Raw genomic sequence first — 23,153 nt, forward strand, 5'->3', positions numbered from 1 at the left:
CCCAGCCCTCAACTGGTCTGGGCCACTAGAGGGGGAAGATAATTAAATCGTAAGTTGTTAAGGGGGGTAAATAAATAGAAGTTAAGTTTAGTTTCCAAGTTCAGGGGTTAAATGATGTCTTTTCTCAAAAATAAAACAAAATGTTTTCATGCAACAAAAAAGATTAAAATCACATAAAATAAATATTGGGGTTAAATGATGTCTATTTCTATGTATTTTTACTATCTAAATTAATGCAAAACTAAAGAAATAGATATTCAACATTATTGTCATTTCTAGTGTTAGAACTATTTTTTTTTTGTTAGCATTAGTAATGATTTGGACTTTATTTGAGTTACTAACATTTGTTGGCTATAAAACTAATCGGACCGTTCAAAATTCTAATTAAAGTTTGTAATATTATGTTAAAAGACAAAAATTATGAAAAAAATGTAAGAAATATTTATAAATTACATTACAAAATAAATATTTTTATGTGTAAAATATTTCTAAAAGTTGTATACATGCAATGTCTGGTTGATTTGGTTCGGTTTTATGTTAAAAGACAAAAATTATGAAAAAAATGTAAGAAATATTTATAAATTACGTTACAAATAAATATTTTTATGTGTAAAATATTTCTAAAAGTTGTATACATGTAATGCCGGGTTGGTTTGGTTCGGTTTTATATTGAAATACAAAAATTATGAAAAAAATGTAAGAAATAATTATAAATTACGTTACAAATAAATATTTTTATGTGTAAAATATTTCTAAAAGTTGTATACTACATATAATGTTGGGTTGGTTTGGTTCGGTTTGACTTCTTTTAGTTAAAATCAAACTAATTATAGTCATTTTTTTTTCAACACCAAATCACTAGTCTGATTTTTTTATCGGTTTGACTCGAATTATCAATTTGGTGGTTCGTCAGTTTTTTTTTTTTACACCCCTATTTGTAATTGTCACCTTAAATGGGCCACCCAGACCCTTAGCTGCTTTCATGAATTAATAACATTGCTACAGAAATGTGGTTGAAAAATTGTGCAATATGACCACTGAACACATCACGGGCCAAAAAAGATAAATCGCTACCTGTTTGCAGCAATTTTTTCAAGTATGGAGAATAATGTAATCATAAAACAAATAAAAAAAGTGACTTTATTTATTAAGATCATGCGTACAATTATGTGTATTCTCTTGATTTTTCTATTCTAAATTTTCTACGTATTCGAGGGTTGTTAGTAGCATATTTTTTTTCGACATAGGATGATGGGGATCTTCTGGTGATGTATTTGATCGCCAAGAACGTCGGGCAACACTTCGGTATTCCGAATTGATCTTGAGGAAGAACGCCTCTTTATCATCCATATGATGCAAACTAAAATAATATCATCATTGACACGAATCCCGAGAACCCTAAATATGCTTTAAACAATTTTGGTCATTTAAATTTCCCAAAATTAACACTTTTAGTCTCCATTAAATTAATATTTAACGAACTCCATTTGCTGATTTGATGCGAACTATGAAAAAAGAATTTAACAGGAACTTACATTCAGAGGTAGAACTTTTTAAATTTATGCAATGTTTAGTCTCTTCCTAGAGTTAGGTGCAATTTTTTAGGTGCAATCTCTGCTATTTTTTGGTATCTAGCACAATTTTTAAGATTGGATGGAAATTAAACATCATAGTGTTTTTTATTAAATTTCTTTTTGATTAAATCTGCAGACGGAGTTCATTAATATTTGATGGAAAATATGCTCACTTTCAACAAACTTAAAGGACTAAAATTGTTTATAACATACTTCAGGGACTATTTTGAACCTTCTCCAAATATAAGGGACCATTTTTGTCATTTTCTCCCCCAATTGTATTTGTTCTAGGCACTAGTTACTCCCGCTGTCTCATATTAGTTGTCCTATTCTGCTTTTCGAGAATTAAGTTGACTAATTTTTAGAGCTAAATTGGATTAGATAAATTTAATATTTTAAAATTATAATTTAGATATTCAAAAATTCTACGAAAAGTACAATAAATTGTAATTTTTCTCATATTAATATGGTGAAAGAATATATCTCAAAATGTTAATCAAAGTTTATATAGTTTGACTTTTAAAAAAAGAAAGTGGATAATTAATATGGGACGGAGAGTACATAATTACATTACAACCAAACATGCCTTTCCCGTCATATGTTCCCTAGACCCTACGCCGTCTATGCTACGAGGGAATTTGCGTGTACAATTGTACTTCGGTACCGTCAATTTTATGCAGTACTAATATAAAAAATATTTAATATGATTGCATAATTTATATTAATTACAAAAAAATAATAATCTTACTAAACATTATTGATAATTTAATAATCAAAATCAGGGGAAAAAAAACTGAATTATGTCGATGCGCAAATTGAGAAAATGCCAAAGATGGAACCATAAATACTATCCGAATAGTAAAGGGTGCTTGATAATATTTCATCCGTTAAAAGCCTGTGAATACTAGAACCAGTGAAACGTAGCTACTAAAGCGTAAACTGCTCGTTTTCCCTAAATTCAAAACAAAAACTACTTTCATCTCTGTACAGATAAATTGAATTTAACCCCAACCGATGGAAAAATGAATCCGCATATCTTGAAATTTCCAAGCTAATTCAGGAAAGAAAGCTTTACTCCTTGAGTGGAGAAAAGCTGTTAAGGCAAAAAGAAAAAACTTGGAGTCCTTGTAGATGATTCTGTTTGTATTCAAATGTTGTTGCTTTTTTTTTTTTTTTTAAAAAGAAATTTAAATGATTTTTTAGTTTTTTATATGTAATTTTCCTATTTTGCCCTTTGTGAATTATTGAAAAAAATGGGGTTTTCTGGTTTTGCAAGGAATTAAGAAGACTAGGGTGCAAATCGCTAAAAATGATAGGATAAGGTGTCAGTCATAAAGAGCGTATACATTAAGGGTGCAAATAGCACACTATCCCAAATAGTCTTTTAAATATGCTTTGAACAATTTTGGTCACTTAAATTTGCCAAAAGTTAATATTTTTAGTTTTCGTTAAATATTTAACGAATTCTATCGGTAAATTTGACGGAACCTATGAAAAAAAGATTTAGCAAGCACTTATTTTTGGAGGTGGAGTTTTTGCAATTTCTGCTATTTTTAGTCTGTCTAAAGTCTAGTGCAAAATTTTGATCTATTTTTTTTGTATTTAGTACAATTTTTAGGATTTGATGGAACATACCTAGTATTTTTTATTAAACCTTTTTACCATAATTTGCATCAGATGGAGTTTGTTGGATATTTGGTGGAAAACATCCTCAATTGCTCACCTTTGACAAACTTAACGGACCAAAATTATTCATAACATATTGCAGGGACTATTTAAAAGAGAAAATACATAAAACTTAACTTGTCTTCAAAACCCACTTTAGCAATTTAAATTTACATGTAATTCGTTAACCCCATAAACAACTTTCAAGTGAATTTTGTTCAATATCCTTCTTTGCCTGAACCAGTTGAAAGTTGGGTGTTGTTGAGCCACTCTTCTAGCTAGCCAAAACGTCTAATTTATCTAAGAAATAAATTAAATCTTCATTTTATTATGTGTTAATATTAAGCCATCAACTAAATTTGTTTACAAAGAAGACAGCGAATGGCATGGAGGCGGGAAATTGGGAGACGCCGTTGATCTTAATCATCAAAGCTCTTCTTCAATGGCGTCAATGGAGTTTCAGGCTTTCTTTTTTTTATCTCAGGCGAAGGAAACCATAATATGAAACACAAATAGACCCCAAAACAGTAACAACCCATTACAATTCAGTATAATGAAATTTTCTTTGACATTTGGATCCATTTCACAGCCGCAAACTTTGAACTCTGAAAGACCCGAAGCTTTATTCTTTGACTTCTATTTTTTTCCAACCTCAAGCTTCAGTTTCAGTAAATAGTGTCGATTTTAAGCTCAAAAACTTATTTCCCAATTAAAATATAAATGCCTGAAAGTAAAGAAAATGAAACGAGAAAAGAAGTAAGAGAAAAAAAGAAAATGAATACCTAAAAAATGAAATATTTTAAAAAATTATAATTAAGCACAATTAATTGTCATCCAATTAGAAGATGACACGAGTACAGTTTGGATCATTTTTCCATTTTCTCGCGCTTCTAGGAAAGTGAGTGCACTTTTTTCTTTCATGTCACTTCTTAGGCAATAATACTAGCATTTGTATGGTCATTTTTGGGTTCTTTGTTTCAAACATTGAGGGGTAGTTTGGTGCATGGTATAAGTTGGGATATTTCAACACTAATTTTTTATATCATATTTGGTAGAAGGTATAAATTTATCCTGATAAATTTATACCTTGTATCAAACAAGATATAAAATGCATCCCATCCCAAGAGATGGGATATTCCTTCTTATCCCACTTATACTAGGATTATTTTATACCATCTTTTAGATGGTATAAAATATTTCTAATATATGGGATAAATTAGTCCCGAAATTATAATCCCGAAATAATTTTGACTATCTACCAAAAGACCCCTGAGAGTTTGTGATTCTGGCTCCTATTTCTTAGCACTCCCTTTTTCAAAAGTTTCAATTTTTATTTTCAATTTCATGTTTTGGTTACCTACTTGAGGTTCTTACTATCAATGAAGCTAGGGGTACTTAAATGTCTATAAAGTTAAATTACTAAAGTGAGTTTTGATGACACGTTATATGTATTTTATCTATTTAAAAACCTTGTCCCAGCATAAAAGACCATTTATGTCATTTGCTTCCCTCCAATTGTGTCACTTGTTACATTTCATCCAAACACGCCTTTCCCGCCATATGTTCCTTAGACCCTAGGCCTTCACATTTACACACTACTAGAGAGAGAAAATAGAGAGAGGTTGTATAATTGTAAATTCAATTGGCGATTATCAATCAAATCAAAAATGGAGGAAAGGGTTCCTCCTTCTCAGAAGCGTCTAGAAGCTGGTATTATTTCTAGAATCAAATTGGAAAATTTCATGTGTCATAATAATCTCGAGATCCAATTCGGTGATTCCGTTAATTTCATTACTGGTCAGAACGGCAGTAAGTTATTGTTCCTTTTTTCCTTTTTGATCTGCTTTGTTTTTGTGCTTTATCTTGTGTCGAGGGTCCACAGGAGACAACCTCAGGGTTAAGGTCTGCTTAGACTCTACTCTCTCCAGACTCCACTTGTTTGTACACAAACTCTCATATTTGTGTATAAACACCTTTACTATTTCACCAGTTTGGGAAAATTACGCTTTATGTCTGCTAGGAGAAAATATTTACGCTATGTACTCCATGTTTTGGGTTTGTTACCTGGTTTTGCCCATATTTGTGCATAAACACCTTTTAGGCACGAGTATACAGGGTTGATTAATTATGTATAATGCTTTCTTCCCTAGGTCTAATGTTGTACTATAATATTGTGTAAACTGAAAATATGGCTTGGAAAACATTTCTTTTGAGCCGAGGGTCTATGGGAAACAGCCTCTCTACCCTAGACCCCCTTGTGGGATTACACTGGATTTACTGTTGTTGTTGTTGTAGTATTTGAAGTTTATGGGTTCGAGATGACACTGAACCCGCTGATCATTTGAGTTAGTGGGTTCGAACTTTAACAAGTACTCTCTCTGTCTTGTGTTTGACTGGGCATCTAAAATAAGCCATAGAAATTTGTGTTGCTATAAATCATCTCATTAAGGAGAAAAATGGGAAATTTAAAGTTACATTGTTATTACTAAATATGACAAGATGTCATTTTTTTTTGGGGCGGACTGAAAAGGAAAGAGTGTCACATAAATTGGGACGGAGGGAGTATATGTTTAGCTAGCGTTTGACCATAGATTTAGTTGAAACTTGAAAAAAAAAAAAAAAGAAGAGTTTTTGAAGTTGTGTTGAAAAATAATTTTTGGGACTTGAAGTTGTGTTTGGACATGCATTTTACACGGAAAAAAGTTGAAGTTTTGTGATTGGAAGTTAAAGTTCACCCAAAAACTGGTCCAAAGGGGAGCTTTGTAGGTTTCTTAACACATATACATGGTTTGAGCTAAAGCTACTTGGTTTGGATGAAACCATAGCTCTAATTGTGCATCCGCCCCTGCCCACCCATTAGTCCTCTCTGAGAATGCAACTTAACCAAAAAAGAAGTCTTCTATGACAATGCATGCAGACTTAGTATGAATATATCTTTTCAAAATTTATCAACTGTGTATATATATATTTTTAGAATTAAAAGGCAAGTGGATGCACCCTGCTATTTAGTGCGGACTTGGTAAAAATTTGAACTAGTTTCCCTTGCAAAGCAGGAGTACAAATTGTAGAACTTGTCTGCTTAGTGCTTACAAGTACAACTTCCCAAGACTCTAGAGTCATTTTCCCCTACTGTGTGTGTGGAATACTTGGAGTACAAGTTGTAGAACTTGTCTGCTTAGTGCTTACAAGTACAACTTCCCAAGACTCCAGAGTCATTTTCCCCTACTGTGTGTGTGGAGTACTTACTGAAAATGTGCTTGCATTCATCTGCTCTACCCGGTATAGTAAGTTGTAGATAGGTGGTTCACTCTCAAAAAGTTGGATTAGAGTGGCAGTTTGAGATGCACAGCAGAAGGAATGCTCTATCCGCCATTAGTAAAATGACTTGAGAGACACGCAAGGGTGGCTTAGTTGGTTGAGCATGGGGCTTTCATAATGGAGGTCTCAGGTTCGAAACCCCTTACCTACGATAGCAGGGGATTTGCCTTGTGGGTCGAGCTCGTCACACGGGCTTGCGTTAGCTATGTGTTACCTCTCTGTGTGGTTTGCGAGCTATTGCACAGAGCCGGGTTTACCCCGTGCGCACCCGGCGGCAGCGGCCGCGGGTTCCCATGTCATCAAAAAAAAAAAAAAAAGACTTGAGATCAAATAGTGTAGTTATTTTGGTTAATTTAGAAAATTTTAGTACTTTGTGTGAATCATTGACTAAATTGGTGTTTGCTTTTATGATCTTTTCCACAATGCTTGAGATGAACTGTTGTTGTCCGTGTATTGGTTTTTGATTGTTGTAGGTGGGAAAAGTGCTATACTGACAGCATTATGCGTGGCATTTGGGAGCCGTGCTAGAGGCACACAAAGGGCCAATTCACTAAAGGATTTTATAAAGACGGGCTGCAGGTTTATTGTTGTTTAATTATCCTTATCTCGTGCTATTTTCCAAAGAGGCATTTATTGTCCTCTATTTTGTGGATTGTGTTAAAAGTCCTGTTTTTGCTGGAAGATTAGTTATTAGTTCTCATACTAATTCGCTTCCTTCCCCCCCCTTCCCTTCAGTTTTATCTCTATTTCCCTCCGGTGTGGAGAGGGTGAATATGGTCTGAGAGAATTGCAAGATGGTGTTTGTAATTTTTTTGACTTAAAACTTACTTTGCAGAGAGCTGAGTGTGTTGCACACGTTAGATCAACAGGGTAACACAATGAATTCAAAGATGATGCGATGGTTTCATCAATTGAACGATATGTTCTTTTCTTAGGTTACCTTTGAAGTCAACTGCATGACGAACTGCTTTTAAGTTTTATAATATGCAAGCCAAGATTAATCCAGTTAGGAAGCGAATTTGCAGAATTGGCTTTATATCTTTATGCTCGATTCTGGTGCAACAAGTTGATTGCTGAGTTGTTGGCAACACGGAGCATTATGCATTAATCTATTAGCGGATGTCCAAAACTCAAAAATCTAGTTGAGCCCCGAACTTTTGTGATCAAATGTGTCCATGAATAACGGTGACACTTGGTGACTTCCTTGCTGTCATGATTTAAGGGTTAGTAGTTAGTTGACCCTCATAAAAGAGTTGCTCTCAACATTGCAGATCATATAATAATTCTGATATGTATATTTAGCTGAAGCTCGTAATAGTGGTTAAAGAAGCTTTTGGGTTTACCTTCTAGTTTCTTTTTTGAAGTTCTGTTTGAACTCTTGACAAAGAAAATTCTGTTAGAACTGATGAAGGAAAAGCTTTATAGGAAATGCTTGTCTGATGTGATTCATGTCTAAAAAGAAACTTAAATATGGATTAACATCTTCAGTGTATACCCATGTTATTTAGGCATGAAAGACAAACACTTCTCTTCTTTCCTTAATGTTTTTCAAAAAAACAAAAAAGAAAGAAATTGGATGAGCAGACACAATAACGTTTCTCTTCTTTTCATAATGTATAAAAATTTGAAAACAAAAAAATGGATGCATATTTTTTAAATATATAACCAATAGTTTCTCTTATTTTGAAGAAGGAAATACTGTTCTGTTTTCCCAGTTGCTACAGATATCTGGAATATTCCTCTCAATTTTTGGACTCTACTGGATCATGACCCAAAACATCAAAGAACCTTATGAGTGTTGGAGTTGTTCGAAAGTCGGTAAATCCGTCAGGAATTTCCTGAAGATTATACCAGCTTGTTTTTTGGTGTATTTGGGAAGAAACTGCAGATACTTTGATGGAATATCAACTCCAAACTGCTCCTCTAAGGCTAGGTGTTTTTTGTGTTTATTTAGTTGGCTTAACCAAACAAATACTAATACCTCCTTTATGTTTTTGGACCTTGTCAGCTTCCTATCCTTAGCGTAGGCCCGTTGTAATGGAGCTGTCAACCTCTTTTTTTGCACTCTATGTGTTTTGTTCTGTATGCATCTTCGTGATGCCATTAATGAAACTAATTACTTCATTAAAATACACTGTTCAATCTGGTATCCATCTCATTAATCACCTTTCCTTTTAGCAAGACAATCTAATTTGATATCTGTGTTTGAATTTCTACTAATTTGCTTATAAGGTGCTGCTAATTTGTATCTATTCACAGCCATGCCCTTGTTCACGTGGAAATGAAAAACCGAGGAGAGGATGCTTTCAAGGCTGAAACTTATGGTGACCTCATAATGATAGAGCGCAGGATTTCAGAGTCTACTAGTTCTATCGTACTAAAGAATTACCAAGGTTTCCTATATTGATTTCAGTAGCACTTTCTAGTTGATAGATTATGCAAGCATTTGTGACATATCTCGAATACGTAAAAGGAGTAAAGGACAGCAATCTAAACTTTCGTGATATATGATTATATCTTGATTTTTACTGAAGATATTTGTTAACTAATATGCTATTTTTTGTGTTGCTTGCTTTTTTTTTTTGTTTTCTTAAGATGTTCTATTGAGAAATTCCTTGCTTTCTACAGAACTGATGTAATTAGTAGTTAATTACTGCTTTCAAAATTTTCCTGGTAAAGCAACGCTTCATCCATAATTCTTCATGTCCAAAGTTCAGCTGAACCTTTGTTTCTTCCTTTTCTTTTTCTTTCTGAATTAGATTTGGCGTTTTGTTAGGGTCTTCTTAAAGCACCTTGGTATGGAAATCTTTGTTGGGATCTCGTGTTAGCTATGCTCAATTAGATTTTGGAGTAACTTGGGTTGATATCGGTTGTGTAGCCTGATTAATTTACAATATAGTACTTTTTCTGTCTGTCTGTTTCTCCTTTAAGTTCCCAACTTTAGGAGTATAATCATAGTCTTCTGAAATTTAATGACCAAGTTGGAGATCAGGCTGTGCAACATTTATGCGCCGTGTATTCAGTTTCCAGTTTACATTCTAAATCATTGCTCTTATGTCACAATTGATGATTCATTAAACATTCAAATGCCAAAAAACAAAAGTAAAAGAAAAGTTCATCAAGCGTCAATTTATGCTTGTGGATACAAGAGCTCAACTAAACTAAGTCACCTTCCTTGTTATCTCTTGGCTTATGGGGTAGGAGCTTATAGATTTCCTGCTGGATCTTCTAGTTTTTACCTATCTTTTTTACGTTCTTCTAATTGACACTTAACAGGTAAAAAGGTGGCTGCCAAAAGAGAGGAACTCCAAGAGCTTATAGTACATTTCAATGTGAGTGCCTGCTTAGACAGAGAAATTGTTCTTAATTTTATTGATGAAGCTTGAGCTTTACTTTAACGAGACTGGTAGAATTTTTCTTCCTTGAAAAGCACGAATATGAGCAAGTGGAGGGCATCATTGGCTTCTTCTTTATGCCATTTCCACAACAAGGTTTCTAGATGTTGTTCATTTTTGATTTTGCAGATAGATGTGGAAAATCCATGTGTAATAATGAGTCAAGACAAGAGCAGGGAGTTCTTACATTCAGGAAATGCCAAAGACAAGTTCAAGGTGAGGTGCTTAATTGCTAACTTTATTAGGTAATGGTTGTGTTATTTGATCTTCCACTTGGTAGCCCTTTTTCTGCTTTATTCATATTTCATTTTGAGTTTAGAGTTTGGCCAGCTTTGTTCGATGAACTTTATATCTTTTACTGTTTCATGTTTTTAGTTTATCAACGACAATTGTTTAGTGACATTTAGTGATTAATCTGTCACTATCATCATCCTTTGCAGTTCTTTTTCAAGGCAACACTACTTCAGCAAGTGGAAGATCTTCTGATTGGTATTGAGATTCAATTGAAAAACGCAAATGAACTAGTTGCTGAATTGGAGAAATCGATAAATCCTATAGTGAAAGAACTTGATGAGTTGCAAGGAAAGATTAGAAACATGGAGCATATAGAGGAGATTTCTAATCAGGTGGACTTGTTAAAGAAGAAATTGGCATGGGCATGGGTCTACAGTGTAGATAAGCAGCTACAAGATAAAAATAAACGGATCGAGGAGCTGAAAGGACGGATTCCCACCTGTCAATCTCGAATTGATCAACATCTTGTAAGTGCTCTGGTTTTCCCCAGAGAAAGTTATGCTAAGAGTTAGAAGTTTTCTTTTCTTCCACATATGCTAATGGCAACTTCTTCGTTACCTTGATGTAATGTTTATTAGTATGGCAATCCTGCATTTGTCAGAAGCGGTTGCGCTGCTGCCTTTTGGGAGATAGTTAAAACTTAAAAGTGCTCCCTCCCTTCAAATTTATGTGACGTAATTTTACTCGCCACAGAGTTCAAGGAAGAAAAAATACTTTTGAAACTTGTGATCTTAAACATGCCATGACATGTGTGTATAAACGCTTCTCATTATGTGTAAAATGGGAAGTTCACAGTTAAATTGTTTCCAAATATAGAAACGTGTCATTCTCCTTGCAACGGATTATTAAGTAAAAAGTGTCACATAAAATGGAACTTAATTAGTAGAATGTTATTGCTCTTATTATATTATCAAATGAGAATAAACATCAGTTAATAGACAGTGGAGGTAAGATTTTCTTCAACCAACAACATATCCTAAGCTCAAATATGAACTTAAAGAACTTGCCAATTAATCTTTTTGCTATCATCAAACTTTTGTTTCTTGCTTCCTGCAGAACTGTTCTTCACCTTCCTTGTGTATAGTAAGGTGTAGTCTGTCTGTGAAAAGTAATATTGGATATTGGGATAAAGAAAGATGGCCCACTCTATCTTCGCTTGTAACCTCCTCCTTTGAAGGAAAATTGTATTTTCAAGCAACTTTCTTTTGTTCCCCTGGTCTCTCCTACTCAAAAATCAATGGCAAGTAGCGCAATGACCGCTCCCAGCCATTTAAAGAAAGCTCTTATGCCAGTTTACATGTAATCAAGAGATGCCTTCAAATATAGTTAGGATTGCTCTTAAATGCCTGATCCGTGTCACCTCTGCCTCTCAAAAAAATAGAGCATCATCTGCATACAATAGATGTGTAACTCCCATAGCATTTTCTCTCTTTGTATGTGCACAAAAACCTTTCATACATCCATTTGCATTTGCTTTCCTGATCATGCGATTAAGCCCCTCCATGGTTAAGATGAATAGAAAGGGTGACATAGTATCCCCTTGCCTCAGGCCTCTCTGAGATTGGAAGAAACCCTCAGAGCTTCCATTGATCATAAGAGAATTTCACACTCATCTTTAAAGAAATGAGAATTTGAAGTAGGTGTTTGGACAATATTTTATTGAAGTTGAAAGGAGTGTTATTTGAAATTAAAAGAAAGTTTCTGGAGGTTGTAGTGTTTGGGCATGAACTTCACTTGAAAAATTAGTTGATGATTTATGAGTGAAGCCATTATTTCACCTGAAATACTCCTCAAATGAACATTTTAATATTCCAAATATAGAAGTTCAGCATTTGCAAATACTGATGGTCTAACGGTATTTGCAAATACTGAAGACCGTAATCATCCTTCATTTTTCCACATTGCATTTTTTTTATCTAAAGAAAGAGTTGGCCATGCTGTCATATCCCTGTACAGAGTATCTGTGACTTTTTGTAGTCTGATTCAGCAGTTTCTCCTTTTTTCCCCGTCTCTTTTCTTTCAAAGATGAAAGATCTATATAGCTTGAAGGAACTAGGGGATACATTTTCTCTCTCTGAAGATTCATCTCTCTTGAAGGAAGTAGGGGATATGTATAATATTGTCGCTATACTCTTTCTGTACCAACCCCAACTTGCTTGCGATTGACGCGTAGTTGTTGTGTTTGTCTCTTTCTGTACCAAAGTCATACATGTTTTAGGCGTGTAGTTAGGTTCATGATAATGTTAGTCAAAACTAGAAGAGGACATTGACAATTTGTCCTTGTGTATTCTGTGGTGAAACTTTGGTTTGTGGCTCTATCGCCTATCCTTTTCTTTCTCTCTTCTTGCATATTTCAGTTGTCACCTCACATTGCCTGATGTGATGTCTTATTCCTAGAAATATATAACACACTAAGCAAACTTTTTTTGGTTTTCAGAGGAAGATGGAGGAACTGAATGATCAGTTATCCAAGAAGAAGGCTCAAATTGCTCATATGATGGAAAAGACATCAGAAGTCAGGAGGAAGACAGAAGAGTTGAAGCAGAGTCTTACTTTGGTATGTGTGCAATTTCGTATATTTTGTTTCTGATTTGGATGGTGTTATTTGATATGTATGATGATGAGATGATGGCTTCATTGTCGTCCTAGCTTTGAGTTGTAGTTGATGCCCAGTTCTGCTACTGTTGTTCTTATACAACAGCAACAACAACCATGCCTTAATTCCAGGCTAGTTGGGGTTAGCTATATAAATCGTCCCTGTCACTCCTTCTAGACCCATTTTTATAGAAAGGGCTTTTCTCATTTCCTTTGTCTCCTTACTTCTTCGGAGTTAGGAAATCACGTTATCAGCATGTATATTTTGATCATCTTCAGTGGTGATCTATTACTATTACTACAAAAATAAACGTACAATACTTGCCAAGTTTTGCTCCTTCAGCTGTATCTCCTGCTGAAAATGACTGAACGCTGTATGCATTCAAATGCTCTTTCTCTACCTTTTATCTTTATTGCGGAAACTTTTCTAATCTATGTGCATTTCATTTGTTAGGCTACAAAGGAAAAACTTGAGCTGGAAGAGGAGCGGGGTCGTAGATTTAATTACATCCAAAAGATGGCAAAACGGGTCAAGATGTTTGAACAACAAATATGTGATATGGATGAGCAGAATATTAGAAATACACAGGTCCTCTACACAGGTTTCCTTTACCTCTGTGAATTGGTACTCCATATAATTAGTTCTCAGTACACCCTGATATTGCAACCCTAGAATGAAAGTATGCTTCTTACAAAATAATGATAGTAAGCCCATTCCGACCTATTCCTTTATTTTGTTAAGATATTCCTTCCAGCTTTCTGATTGTTTCTTTTACTATGCCGTCCTATTATATTTCTGCTATTTCGGCTTATTATCACTGTTTATTATTACTAATGCTTTTTACATCTCTCTTTGAGCCGGGGGGTCTATTGGAAACAACCTCCCTGCCCGTCAAAAGGTAGGGGTAAGGTCTGCCTACACTCTACCCTCCCCAGACCCCACATGGTGGGATTATACTGGGTATGTTGTTGTTATTCCTTCCAGCCTTCCATGATGTGATTTGGTTCCTAATTTGACAGTAGCATTCCGGTATTTAAGCTAACAGTAGTAACTCGACTGTACAATATGGAACTTTTCACTCTAGTATCTCAGAGGGAAGGGATGGTGAGGCTTTCTGATGCTATATCTTGACTTTGAGGGTAGGTAGCTCTGATGACATAAACTCCTTTGTGATCACCTTGCAAAGTCGCGTTCCATGGATGGGGTTAATGCAGGAGCTATAAATTGTAGGCATTTCTCGTGTAAGGGCTGAAAGTTGTGCAAAGATGTTGAAATGATTTTGACCTCAATAGATCTTCTCGTTTTCTATGTAACATAGCCTTTTGCTTAAAAAATGATACTCCAGTGTGTTAACAGCCACGGTGAATAAGGTGGGGTTTCAATAATGTCTGTGCCTCTGATCTAGATAAAAGCTGTTTCTGTCAGGGGCGGAGGTACAATATTAGTCGTGTTCGGACGAACCTAATAGCTTTTGCTTGATTTTTGAAATTCATTAAGTATGTTTAAATATTTAATTGCGAACCGAGTAACTAAAACAAGCTATGAGTTGGTGGCAAGTTCAGAACCTATAAACTTGAAATCCTGGCTCCACCTTTGGTTACTGTAATGTTGAGGTTCAATTGGGTGAAAACTGATAAGATAAAAAGTAGTCATCTAGGAAAAATGTGTGTTTTGCTGAATTAAATTATTCAGCTGACTAAATGTGGGGTTCTATATTTATCTTGTGAAAATGTTTTACTTGCTTCGATCTTCCAATTTACTGTAGGCTGAAGAACTTGATATGGAGGTGAAACTGAAGGAGTTCCAAGCTGAGGTTGACGATGCTAATATTGTATTTCAGAGGTCATAGAATATTGTGTTATAGAAACATTTGATTTTGTTATTGCTTGACTCCTTTACGAGTAATGTCTCTTTCTGTATTTTTTTAAAGAAATTATTCTCTTGATCCAGCTGTAGTTTTGAAGCTTTAATATGGCAGGTTGAGGAATGAACAACAGAACTTAATAGAGAAAATTAATCAGGTGAAGGATCAGATAAGCAATATTGTTCATGAGGTATGAAGATTTTAATTGATTTTCCACTGTTCAACGAGCATGACAGAGTATGCGGAAAGCTTTCCTGATTTGGTTCTTTTAGATTGAAGAGAATGACAAGAAGGATCGTGACAGTCGCTCTCGCATTCGCGAGCTTCAACTTCATCAAACCAACAAGGTATCTTATCTCTATTATGTCGACTAGTGTTATTCTTAGAGCTTCTTTATTCTTCCTAGCTTGCTTGAATCGAGGAAATTCACTTGCAAAGTTCTTAACTTTGCCAAACCCTAACAATTGATAATTTGGTGGTCTTCCAAATTTTATGGTTAGATGGGTTTGAATCATGGCACTACCATATGATTTTCCATTGACCTAGATGAACCACCGTCTTATTTACCACTTTCAACAATTGTTTCGAAGATCATCCGTTAGAATTGTATTTTGGTTATCAAGAGCTCAAAGATGGAGGCATGATTACTAAGAGATTTTTTAAACATGAGACATCATATATCTGTTACATATAATGCCATTTTCTGAAGTCATCCTTTGTTTTTTTTTTTGTTGAGTGAATACGAAGAGTAACTTGATCTTTTATTCTGGATTTTCTAATACCTTTTCTGGTGCGGATTTACCTCTGCTTGCTCTAATGTACTATAGGGATAAGCTATGTTTCTTGTCAAGACAAGAAAGAAGAAATTTAAGAAAACGGATATTGGGATTCCTATTGAATTCTTCCTTCTAACATTGTATTCTAACTGAACTCAACTTCCTTTTTTCACCAACATCCCCTTCTCACTCAAGAAACTGGTGAAAGTCCTTTCCCTTTGGGGAATGAATTGCTTGATTATTCCCTTAAAAAATGTTTACAAATAGTCCTAGTGTTGTTCAGTTGATGTTAATAGACAGATGATGGAAGCTTGGCATGATGCTTGCCAGAACTATCATGCAGATTTTGAGTTGTTCTGTCAGCCTTGTGTGGATTTTTTCTGGTTTATTTGTGTATTAACATTTACATAAGAAGTTGACTATTCCATCTGGTTTGTGTTCTGTCTCTGTAGCATAAGAATCTGTATTAGAATTTACTCAAGCTAATTGACGGACTTATTTGCACTAATTTTCTTTTTCTCAGGTTACGGCCTTTGGAGGAGGTAGAGTGATGGGCCTCCTGGAGGTGATTGAAAGACAACATAGAAAGTTCAACAGGGCGCCGATTGGTCCAATAGGTGCTCATGTGGTATGTGATAGAGAAAAACTCATTGTACATTAGTGAAGTATATCTTGTCTTGCTTTTCTTTGCTGAGTTTTTTTTGTTTTGAGAAGGTAACATTTGTATGTATTAAACACAAGACAGTACATGGGTTGTACTGAAACCATGTTTACAAGTGAGCAAAAGATAGCAAAACCAGTCTACATTTCTAAACAAGAACCTAACGTGTCTAGGATAGATATAGCATCCTCTGGGTAGATCTGGTTGCACCAAAAACAAAAAAGCTTAATACAGTTAAGTTTGATCATCTGCATAGTGTTGTTTTTTTCAAAGCATCTAGAGTTCCTTCTTTCCAAATTGTCCACCAAACGCAAGCAGGGACCATCCTCCATCTGTTTCTGTCATCTGCTCCTGCTCCAGCTACTTCCCAACTAAAGAGAGCTTCAGTAATCTTAAAAGGCATTGTCCAAGCTATGCCTCTGACATTAATGAAGATCTTCCATAACTGATCAGTTATCCTGCAGGGCAGGAAAAGGTGGCCAACTTTTCTTTGCTGAGCTTACAAGCTAATTGTTGAGGTGTGTGATCATCTCGTCTAAAAGGTTAAGCTATTATAGATAGCACACTCTTAATTACTTAATTATGTCTTCAACACGCTCCCCTCTCGTGCGCGCTTGATTTTTTTATGGACCAAACATGTGGAAATTCTTTTTGATAATATGTGGCAGTGAGATTCAAACTCAAGGCCTCTGTATGCTTGATACAACTATTTATCAATTTACTCTTCAATCCCTGCTTGCAACTTATGGTTGCTCTCAATTGGCGCCTGCTGGTTTGCATCCCAACCTACCAGCTTCCTTCGAGAGATTTAAAATATATTTCCTCTCATAGTCTCATAGATGAAGATTCCTTTTCGTGATCTGGCTACTTCGATTCCCAAGAAATATTGTGTAGCTTTGCTAGATCCATGGTATCAAACTCCTGAGCAACAAGCTTCTTCTGTCGAGCGATCTCTTTTTTGTCATCTCTTGTTATCACTATGTCATCAACATATAAAAAGAGTGATTACCTTGTGATGTCTTATAGAGAGAGTATGATCTGCATTGCTTTGTTCATAACCAAAAAAGATCATGGCTTTGCCTACAGCCCTACACAGCTTTCCTTGAGTTTTCTTATCATCAATTTCAGGTGGAGTCTTCATAGACACTTCTTCTTTCAAGTTTTCTTGCTGGAATGCATTTTTGAGATCAAACAACTGCTATTCTAAGTCAAGGTTGACTGCACAGGGTAACAAGATTTTGGTTGTGTTTGTTTTTGCATAGGAGCAAATGCTGCCGGTTGTCCGCTTCATATGTTTGACTGAATCCCTTAGCTACTAATCTGGCTTTGAACCTCTCAATCAAACCGCTGATTTATGTTTCACAGTGAACATCCACTTGCAGTTGCCCAATTTCTTGTCCAGTGGATGAGTAACTAATTCCCAAGTCTTATTTTCTGCTAGAACCTTCACTTCTTGACCAAAGCTTTTTTCCACTTGGGTATCTTTGAAAGCTTTCCTCTAATCTTGTGAAATAGGAAAAAAAAAAAAAAACGGACAAGGCAAAGGCTGAACAAAAAGGGGACAAGGAATTATTGGACACAAAGTTAGAAATAGGATATTTGGACTTTGGTACAAGATCTGACCCCTTTCCTTTGAGCAATAGGTGTATCTAGATCATTAGTGGGATAAAATATTAAAGATACTCACCACAATAGAAGGGTTCTTGGCATGGAGTTGGATGCATGATGGCTTTTTTCCGTCTTGTTTCTCCTTGTCTATCCCATCAAATCAAGTTTATCCAGATATCTGCTAGTTCCCTGTTCTCCCTTTGAACCTACAGTCTTCCCCTGAATACTTTTTCTAACGGTACTCTTCCCGGGAGCAAGGTCATCAAGAATTCCAAAACTAGGGGCGCCTCTTCCTTTTCATCTCTCTCCCAGAGTCCTGACAGGGTGATTGGGTTGCACTAAAGTAAGGTTACTTCCATACTAACAAAAACTTTCTTGATGGTGGATGGTAGTACTGATAACTTTTTGTGGTGGATACCCGATGAACGCACATCTAAGGGCTCTCAGATCCAATTTCCCTGTATCCCTAGTATCAACATAATAAGCACACTCAAACACCTTTTGGAGGAACAATATAAACATTTCCCCCCGTAAGACCTCTAAAGGACTCATAAAGTTGAGTGCTTTGAGAGACATTCTATTGATAAGATAAGGAGCTGCTAGAATTGCATCCTCTAGTAAGGTTTTTGGGGGATTTACGGTGAACATAAGCATTTAGCAACTTCCAAGAGATGTCTATTTTTCCTTTCAGGCACTCCCATCTTTTTTCTAGTGTAAGGACAACTTGCTTGGTGGATGATCACATTATACTCCAAATAAGTACTAAATTGACCATCTATGTATTTAGTGCCATTGTCAGTTCTTTAAATTTTCATCTTAGTGTCAAACTAAGTACAACCATCCTACGAAAAGATTGAAAGCAAGAAAATAGATCATTTTTTTTGTTTGCTTTTATCAGATACCCTAATTTGCATGTACAATTAATACATTTAGCTTCCCTTGTTGTTTAACTTTTGAGAGCTCATGCTAAACATGTATCAACATGTTGTTGCAGACCTTGGTTGATGGTGACAAGTGGGGTACTGCTATTGAAGGTGCCATTGGCAGGGTGCTAAACGCTTTTATCGTAACAGATCATAAAGATTCCCTTATATTAAGAGCATGTGCAAGGGAAGCGAACTATAATAACTTACAGATTATCATTTACGAGTTCTCTAGACCAAGGTAATAATTTTTCTCTATATGTTCGACATTAGTATGTGTGCGTGTGTGTATTGATATTTGATAGGGATGATTTATGTATTTGAACATAGTTGATGGATGATGTATATCAGTCACTTCTGTGGAGATACATACTTCTCTGTTTTATTTCTGACAAGTGGACTATTTATTTATCAAGCTTTTGCTTATATTTATTGGTGTAGGTTGAATATTCCCGATCACATGCTTCCCCAGACTCATCATCCAACAGCAATTTCTGTTCTACGTTCTGACAATCCTACAGTACTAAATGTCTTGATTGATGTGGTAAAGTTGCGATTTCTGTGGGTAATTTTTTTCCTGATAGTTACCAAAGTTTAGCTGTTCTTTAGTTCTGTAGCTTCTTATATTGATCATTATAAGCAGTTTTGAATTCGAACTTAATTAGTTTTTATGCATAGGCATATGATGGCGAATTTGCAGTAAACACTCATTGTCATATCGATTATGATTATGGTAGCTCGACTTATCCCTTGCGGTCATGTTCGTAATTCCTTGTTTCTTTTATTCTTCTCACTTCTGTGGTTTCTCTAAGTTGTTAGTTTTGATTGGTCTTCTTATTCGTTGCCATGAACTCCAGACAGTTTTACAGTCTCTTGTGTTGATTTTTAATCACTGTACATCCGTATTGTGCTATTATTTAGGTTAGTTGAGCTGATTATGCCTTGATATTTCCTGTGTCTTATTAGGGTAATGCTGAGAGGCAAGTGCTCGTTAAAGACTATGATGCTGGAAAAGCAGTTGCTTTTGAGCAAAGGATTTCAAATTTGAAGGAGGTTTACACTTCTGATGGGTACAAAATGTAAGATTATGTGGTCTCTCATATGCCGCTTAATTCTTTCTCCATACTAAGTTGTTTTCTTGTAACCCCGTGAGTAACTTTCCGTATGAGTCAGGTCAAAGTATTGGCTAAGTTGCACCTGGTTCGCGTATAGATTCATCTAGTACTTGGTGGCCAAAGTTTTTGATTTATTCTCGATATAATTAGTTCTATATATTGCTCTCCATCAGCTTATTTTGTGTGGTTTAGGATAGCTAGCCTGATGCTCTAAACCTGTCCAAATTTTATAGTATCAATGCCAACGAAAACAAGTCTGGCAATAGTTTGTTTATTACAAGAGAACATCCTCCACTATAACCATGGTTCTAATTCAGGATTGCTTAAAACTTACAATTTGTTGTATTTATGAGCCCTTAATTAATGTAATTAGCTCTTGCATTTCTTATTTTAGTATTGGCTTAGATAGAACAGTACATTTTGCACTGACATGATTAACAATCCCAAAACTTCCTAGGTTTTCTCGGGGTTCTGTCCAAACTATTCTTCCACCAATGAAGAATATGAGAGGTGGGCGTCTTTCTGGTTCATATGAAAATAATATTAAAGCTCTAGAAAGCGAAGCATTTGAGGCGCAGAGGAAAGCTCGGGAAATCAGGGGTATGAAAAGGAGTATGGATGAAGAGCTTCAAGGACTCCATGAGAATCTGCAAAGGGCTAAGGTATTTGTTATCTTTAGTTAAGTGCAGCTTCCACCAGAGTAATAGTTTTTACTCCCTTTCTAAGGCTGTTGCAAGTTTCACTTTGGTTTACTTATCAGAAGTACAAGTGGTTTTCCTTTCTTCCGTCTTTCTTTCTTTCTTTCTTTCTTTCTTCATCTCACTTTCGTGAAGGGACATCATCTCAGCTGTTACTCTTTGCTATCTGGTTGTCATGTATATTTGATTACCTTATTGTGTATGAATACTCGATACACACAATTGCTCGACACCATTTCCAGATAATGATTAGTCCATCTATCAATTGCATCATACTTCTGCTGTTCCATCCTATAAATTTGTGAAAGAGCATCAAGCCTCACGGACTGTTTGCTCTGTCCGGAAAGTTGAAGACTTGAGCAAGAAAAAGTAGTGCATAGCCATTAAGCCCAAAACTATGAACATAAAATTATTGACTGGCCCTTGCAAATTTAAATGGGATCCTTCAAAGATCTTGATTCTCTACTACCTCCCTTAATTATTTACTCAAGTCTTAAATATATGAGATCACAAACGTAGATTGCTTGCGGCTGCCCCCTGACTTTGGGGGTGGGGATTAAGGGGGAGGATGTCCAAAACTTACCATAAAAAAGTACACAGATCTGCTCACAAAGAGCTACAGGACAGCCAAAATATAATGAGGATCATATAAAGCTTGTACTATCAGAAAGGATAATTGTGATGTCCCTTCATGGCCGGCATGTTCAGTGTGGAGCCAAAGGCGAGGTTTTCAGCAGGCCTATAATGGACGTTATGGCAAAGAACAGGAAGAAAATAAAAGGAGAAATTTGTCCAATATTAAGAAAGCATGTGGAAGGGTGCTTTCCACAGGTTGACCATGTTCCCAGGTTGACCATGTTTTCCTCTTGTTCTCCTCTCTTTTCCTATCTTGAGCCGAGGGTCTTTCGGAAACAGCCGCCCTACCTTTCAAGGTGGGGGTTAGGTCTGCGTACACTCTACCCTCCCCAGACCCCACATGGTGGGATTATACTGGGCTTCTTGTTGTTGTTGTTGTTGTGACGAGCACAACTGAAGTGGCTATGCATTCAAGTTTACTCACTGATATATATGCTGGGCATCTTTTATTTCTGCTACTATGCCTCTTGTTTATTGTTTAGTTCAGTTACTACTCTTTTTTTTTTTTTTCAAACAAGGGGAAAATTTTGTGTTTTGTTTAGTGATGGACAATAATGGTATATATATGTTGGGCCTTATTGGCTGAAGCAATTCAACATATGCCAAGATTTCCATGACGTGTATCTTTTGTTTTGGCCCTAAGTCCTAAGGTAGATGTTTTGCAGTTAAGAGTAATCCTTATTCCCGATTACCTGTTTTTTGAGTTTGTAGTTTCAGCATCTACATCCTGTACAATTGCATGTAGAAAATTGAGCATCTTCTTATCCCCCCCTTTTTTTAGGGAAAAAGAGAATTCAGGAGGCCCATAAATGTCCTAGTTAGATGCCTAATACCTAATTATTTACTGTTTCGATTAGCATGATGTTACCATTTTCACAATCTAGAGTGTGTAAAAGAACTAAAACCAAATTCTGTACCTTATTCATTTTGTTGGCATTTGAAAGAAATTTCTTTTTCTTTTGCCACGTAAATATGTAACCTAAGCATTTCTTGTTATTTGATGGAACTACCAGTGTTTTATTTAGTATCCAAATGTAGGTGGATTTGTTCAACTTGCTGCCAAAGATTGTGCAGAATATATCGTACTACCAATTTTAGCATTTTTTTTTTATTAAACTGAAGATTAACTAGGTTCCTCTCTTTTCGTGGCTTGTGGGTCATGGAAGATTCATGTCATCCTCAAATTGAGATCTACCCTCTTCAGATTATTCTGCAGAAAGAGTGCTTGTGGTTGCCCGATCACCAGAATAGTTTCATGTGACTGATCATTTTGCTGACAAAAGAGCTAACATTCAGAAAATGATAAATTAAATTAACATATGGACCAAGTAGGATTAACTACTCTTTTTTTTTTTTTTTTAGTTAAAAGGTATTGTATTGGCCTTTACCAGAACCCACCATGTGGGAATTCACTGGGTATGTTGTCATGTTAAAAGGTATTGTATTGGATGTCCAGCAACCAGAAGGTGCTGTGAGGAATTTTCTAGGGGTAGCCCCATTACATATTGTGTAATGAGTCCAAAAAAAATCTATCATGGCCTCTATATCATTTGCAATTTCCATGTTACACCAAAAAAACACTTGGGATAAACATCTGTATACTATCTACAGATTCTGATTTGCTTTAAAAAATCCTTGCATTTCTTTCCTTCCAAATGGTCCAGCATACTGCTGAAGGGAGAGTATTCCATGTTTTCTTCTTTGTCTTACCCAGCCTTTTAACTTCTCTCTTTGATTTCATTACTTTTTCGTTTTGCATGCTTTATTTATATTTTAGATTGTCTGGACAATTCCTCTTCATCTGGTTATTGGAAAACATCTGTGTGTCCAGATATATCTGGGAAAATGTGATTTCATTGCCTAGAAACAAAGAAATGGTATAAATTTCACACATCCATATTCGATGAAAAATTTGGGAATGTGAACTGGAGGACATAGAGAATCCATTGCTAAGCTTTTAATATGCTTTTTTACGGATGGTTCTTTCCTGAAGAATCATACAACCTTCTTTTAAGGTACAAGAAGAAACT

General features: G+C 35.6%; 1 protein-coding gene across 3 annotated transcripts in view; it reads left to right on the top strand.

Annotated features, from left to right (window-relative positions):
• Positions 1 to 4,793: 4,793 nt before the first annotated feature.
• Positions 4,794 to 23,153, top strand: part of LOC132068441 (structural maintenance of chromosomes protein 6B-like) — a 29,115-nt gene continuing 10,755 nt past the window's right edge. The window contains exons 1-16 of one of the 3 annotated variants that reach the window (XM_059462026.1): positions 4,794 to 5,048; positions 7,031 to 7,136; positions 8,817 to 8,950; positions 9,834 to 9,889; positions 10,082 to 10,168; positions 10,393 to 10,713; positions 12,684 to 12,803; positions 13,296 to 13,430; positions 14,608 to 14,684; positions 14,821 to 14,896; positions 14,979 to 15,053; positions 16,006 to 16,110; positions 18,746 to 18,915; positions 19,116 to 19,239; positions 19,641 to 19,753; positions 20,247 to 20,451. In XM_059462026.1, coding sequence (XP_059318009.1) covers positions 4,907 to 5,048; positions 7,031 to 7,136; positions 8,817 to 8,950; positions 9,834 to 9,889; positions 10,082 to 10,168; positions 10,393 to 10,713; positions 12,684 to 12,803; positions 13,296 to 13,430; positions 14,608 to 14,684; positions 14,821 to 14,896; positions 14,979 to 15,053; positions 16,006 to 16,110; positions 18,746 to 18,915; positions 19,116 to 19,239; positions 19,641 to 19,753; positions 20,247 to 20,451 — 2,046 coding nt within the window. In that variant the 5' untranslated portion in view covers positions 4,794 to 4,906. The remainder of the gene's footprint in view (positions 5,049 to 7,030; positions 7,137 to 8,816; positions 8,951 to 9,833; positions 9,890 to 10,081; positions 10,169 to 10,392; positions 10,714 to 12,683; positions 12,804 to 13,295; positions 13,431 to 14,607; positions 14,685 to 14,820; positions 14,897 to 14,978; positions 15,054 to 16,005; positions 16,111 to 18,745; positions 18,916 to 19,115; positions 19,240 to 19,640; positions 19,754 to 20,246; positions 20,452 to 23,153) is intronic. The other 2 variants (XM_059462024.1, XM_059462025.1) reach the window with 2 other exon arrangements.

The sequence above is a fragment of the Lycium ferocissimum genome, chromosome 8, assembly GCF_029784015.1.
Source record: "Lycium ferocissimum isolate CSIRO_LF1 chromosome 8, AGI_CSIRO_Lferr_CH_V1, whole genome shotgun sequence".
Taxonomy (NCBI): domain Eukaryota; kingdom Viridiplantae; phylum Streptophyta; class Magnoliopsida; order Solanales; family Solanaceae; genus Lycium; species Lycium ferocissimum.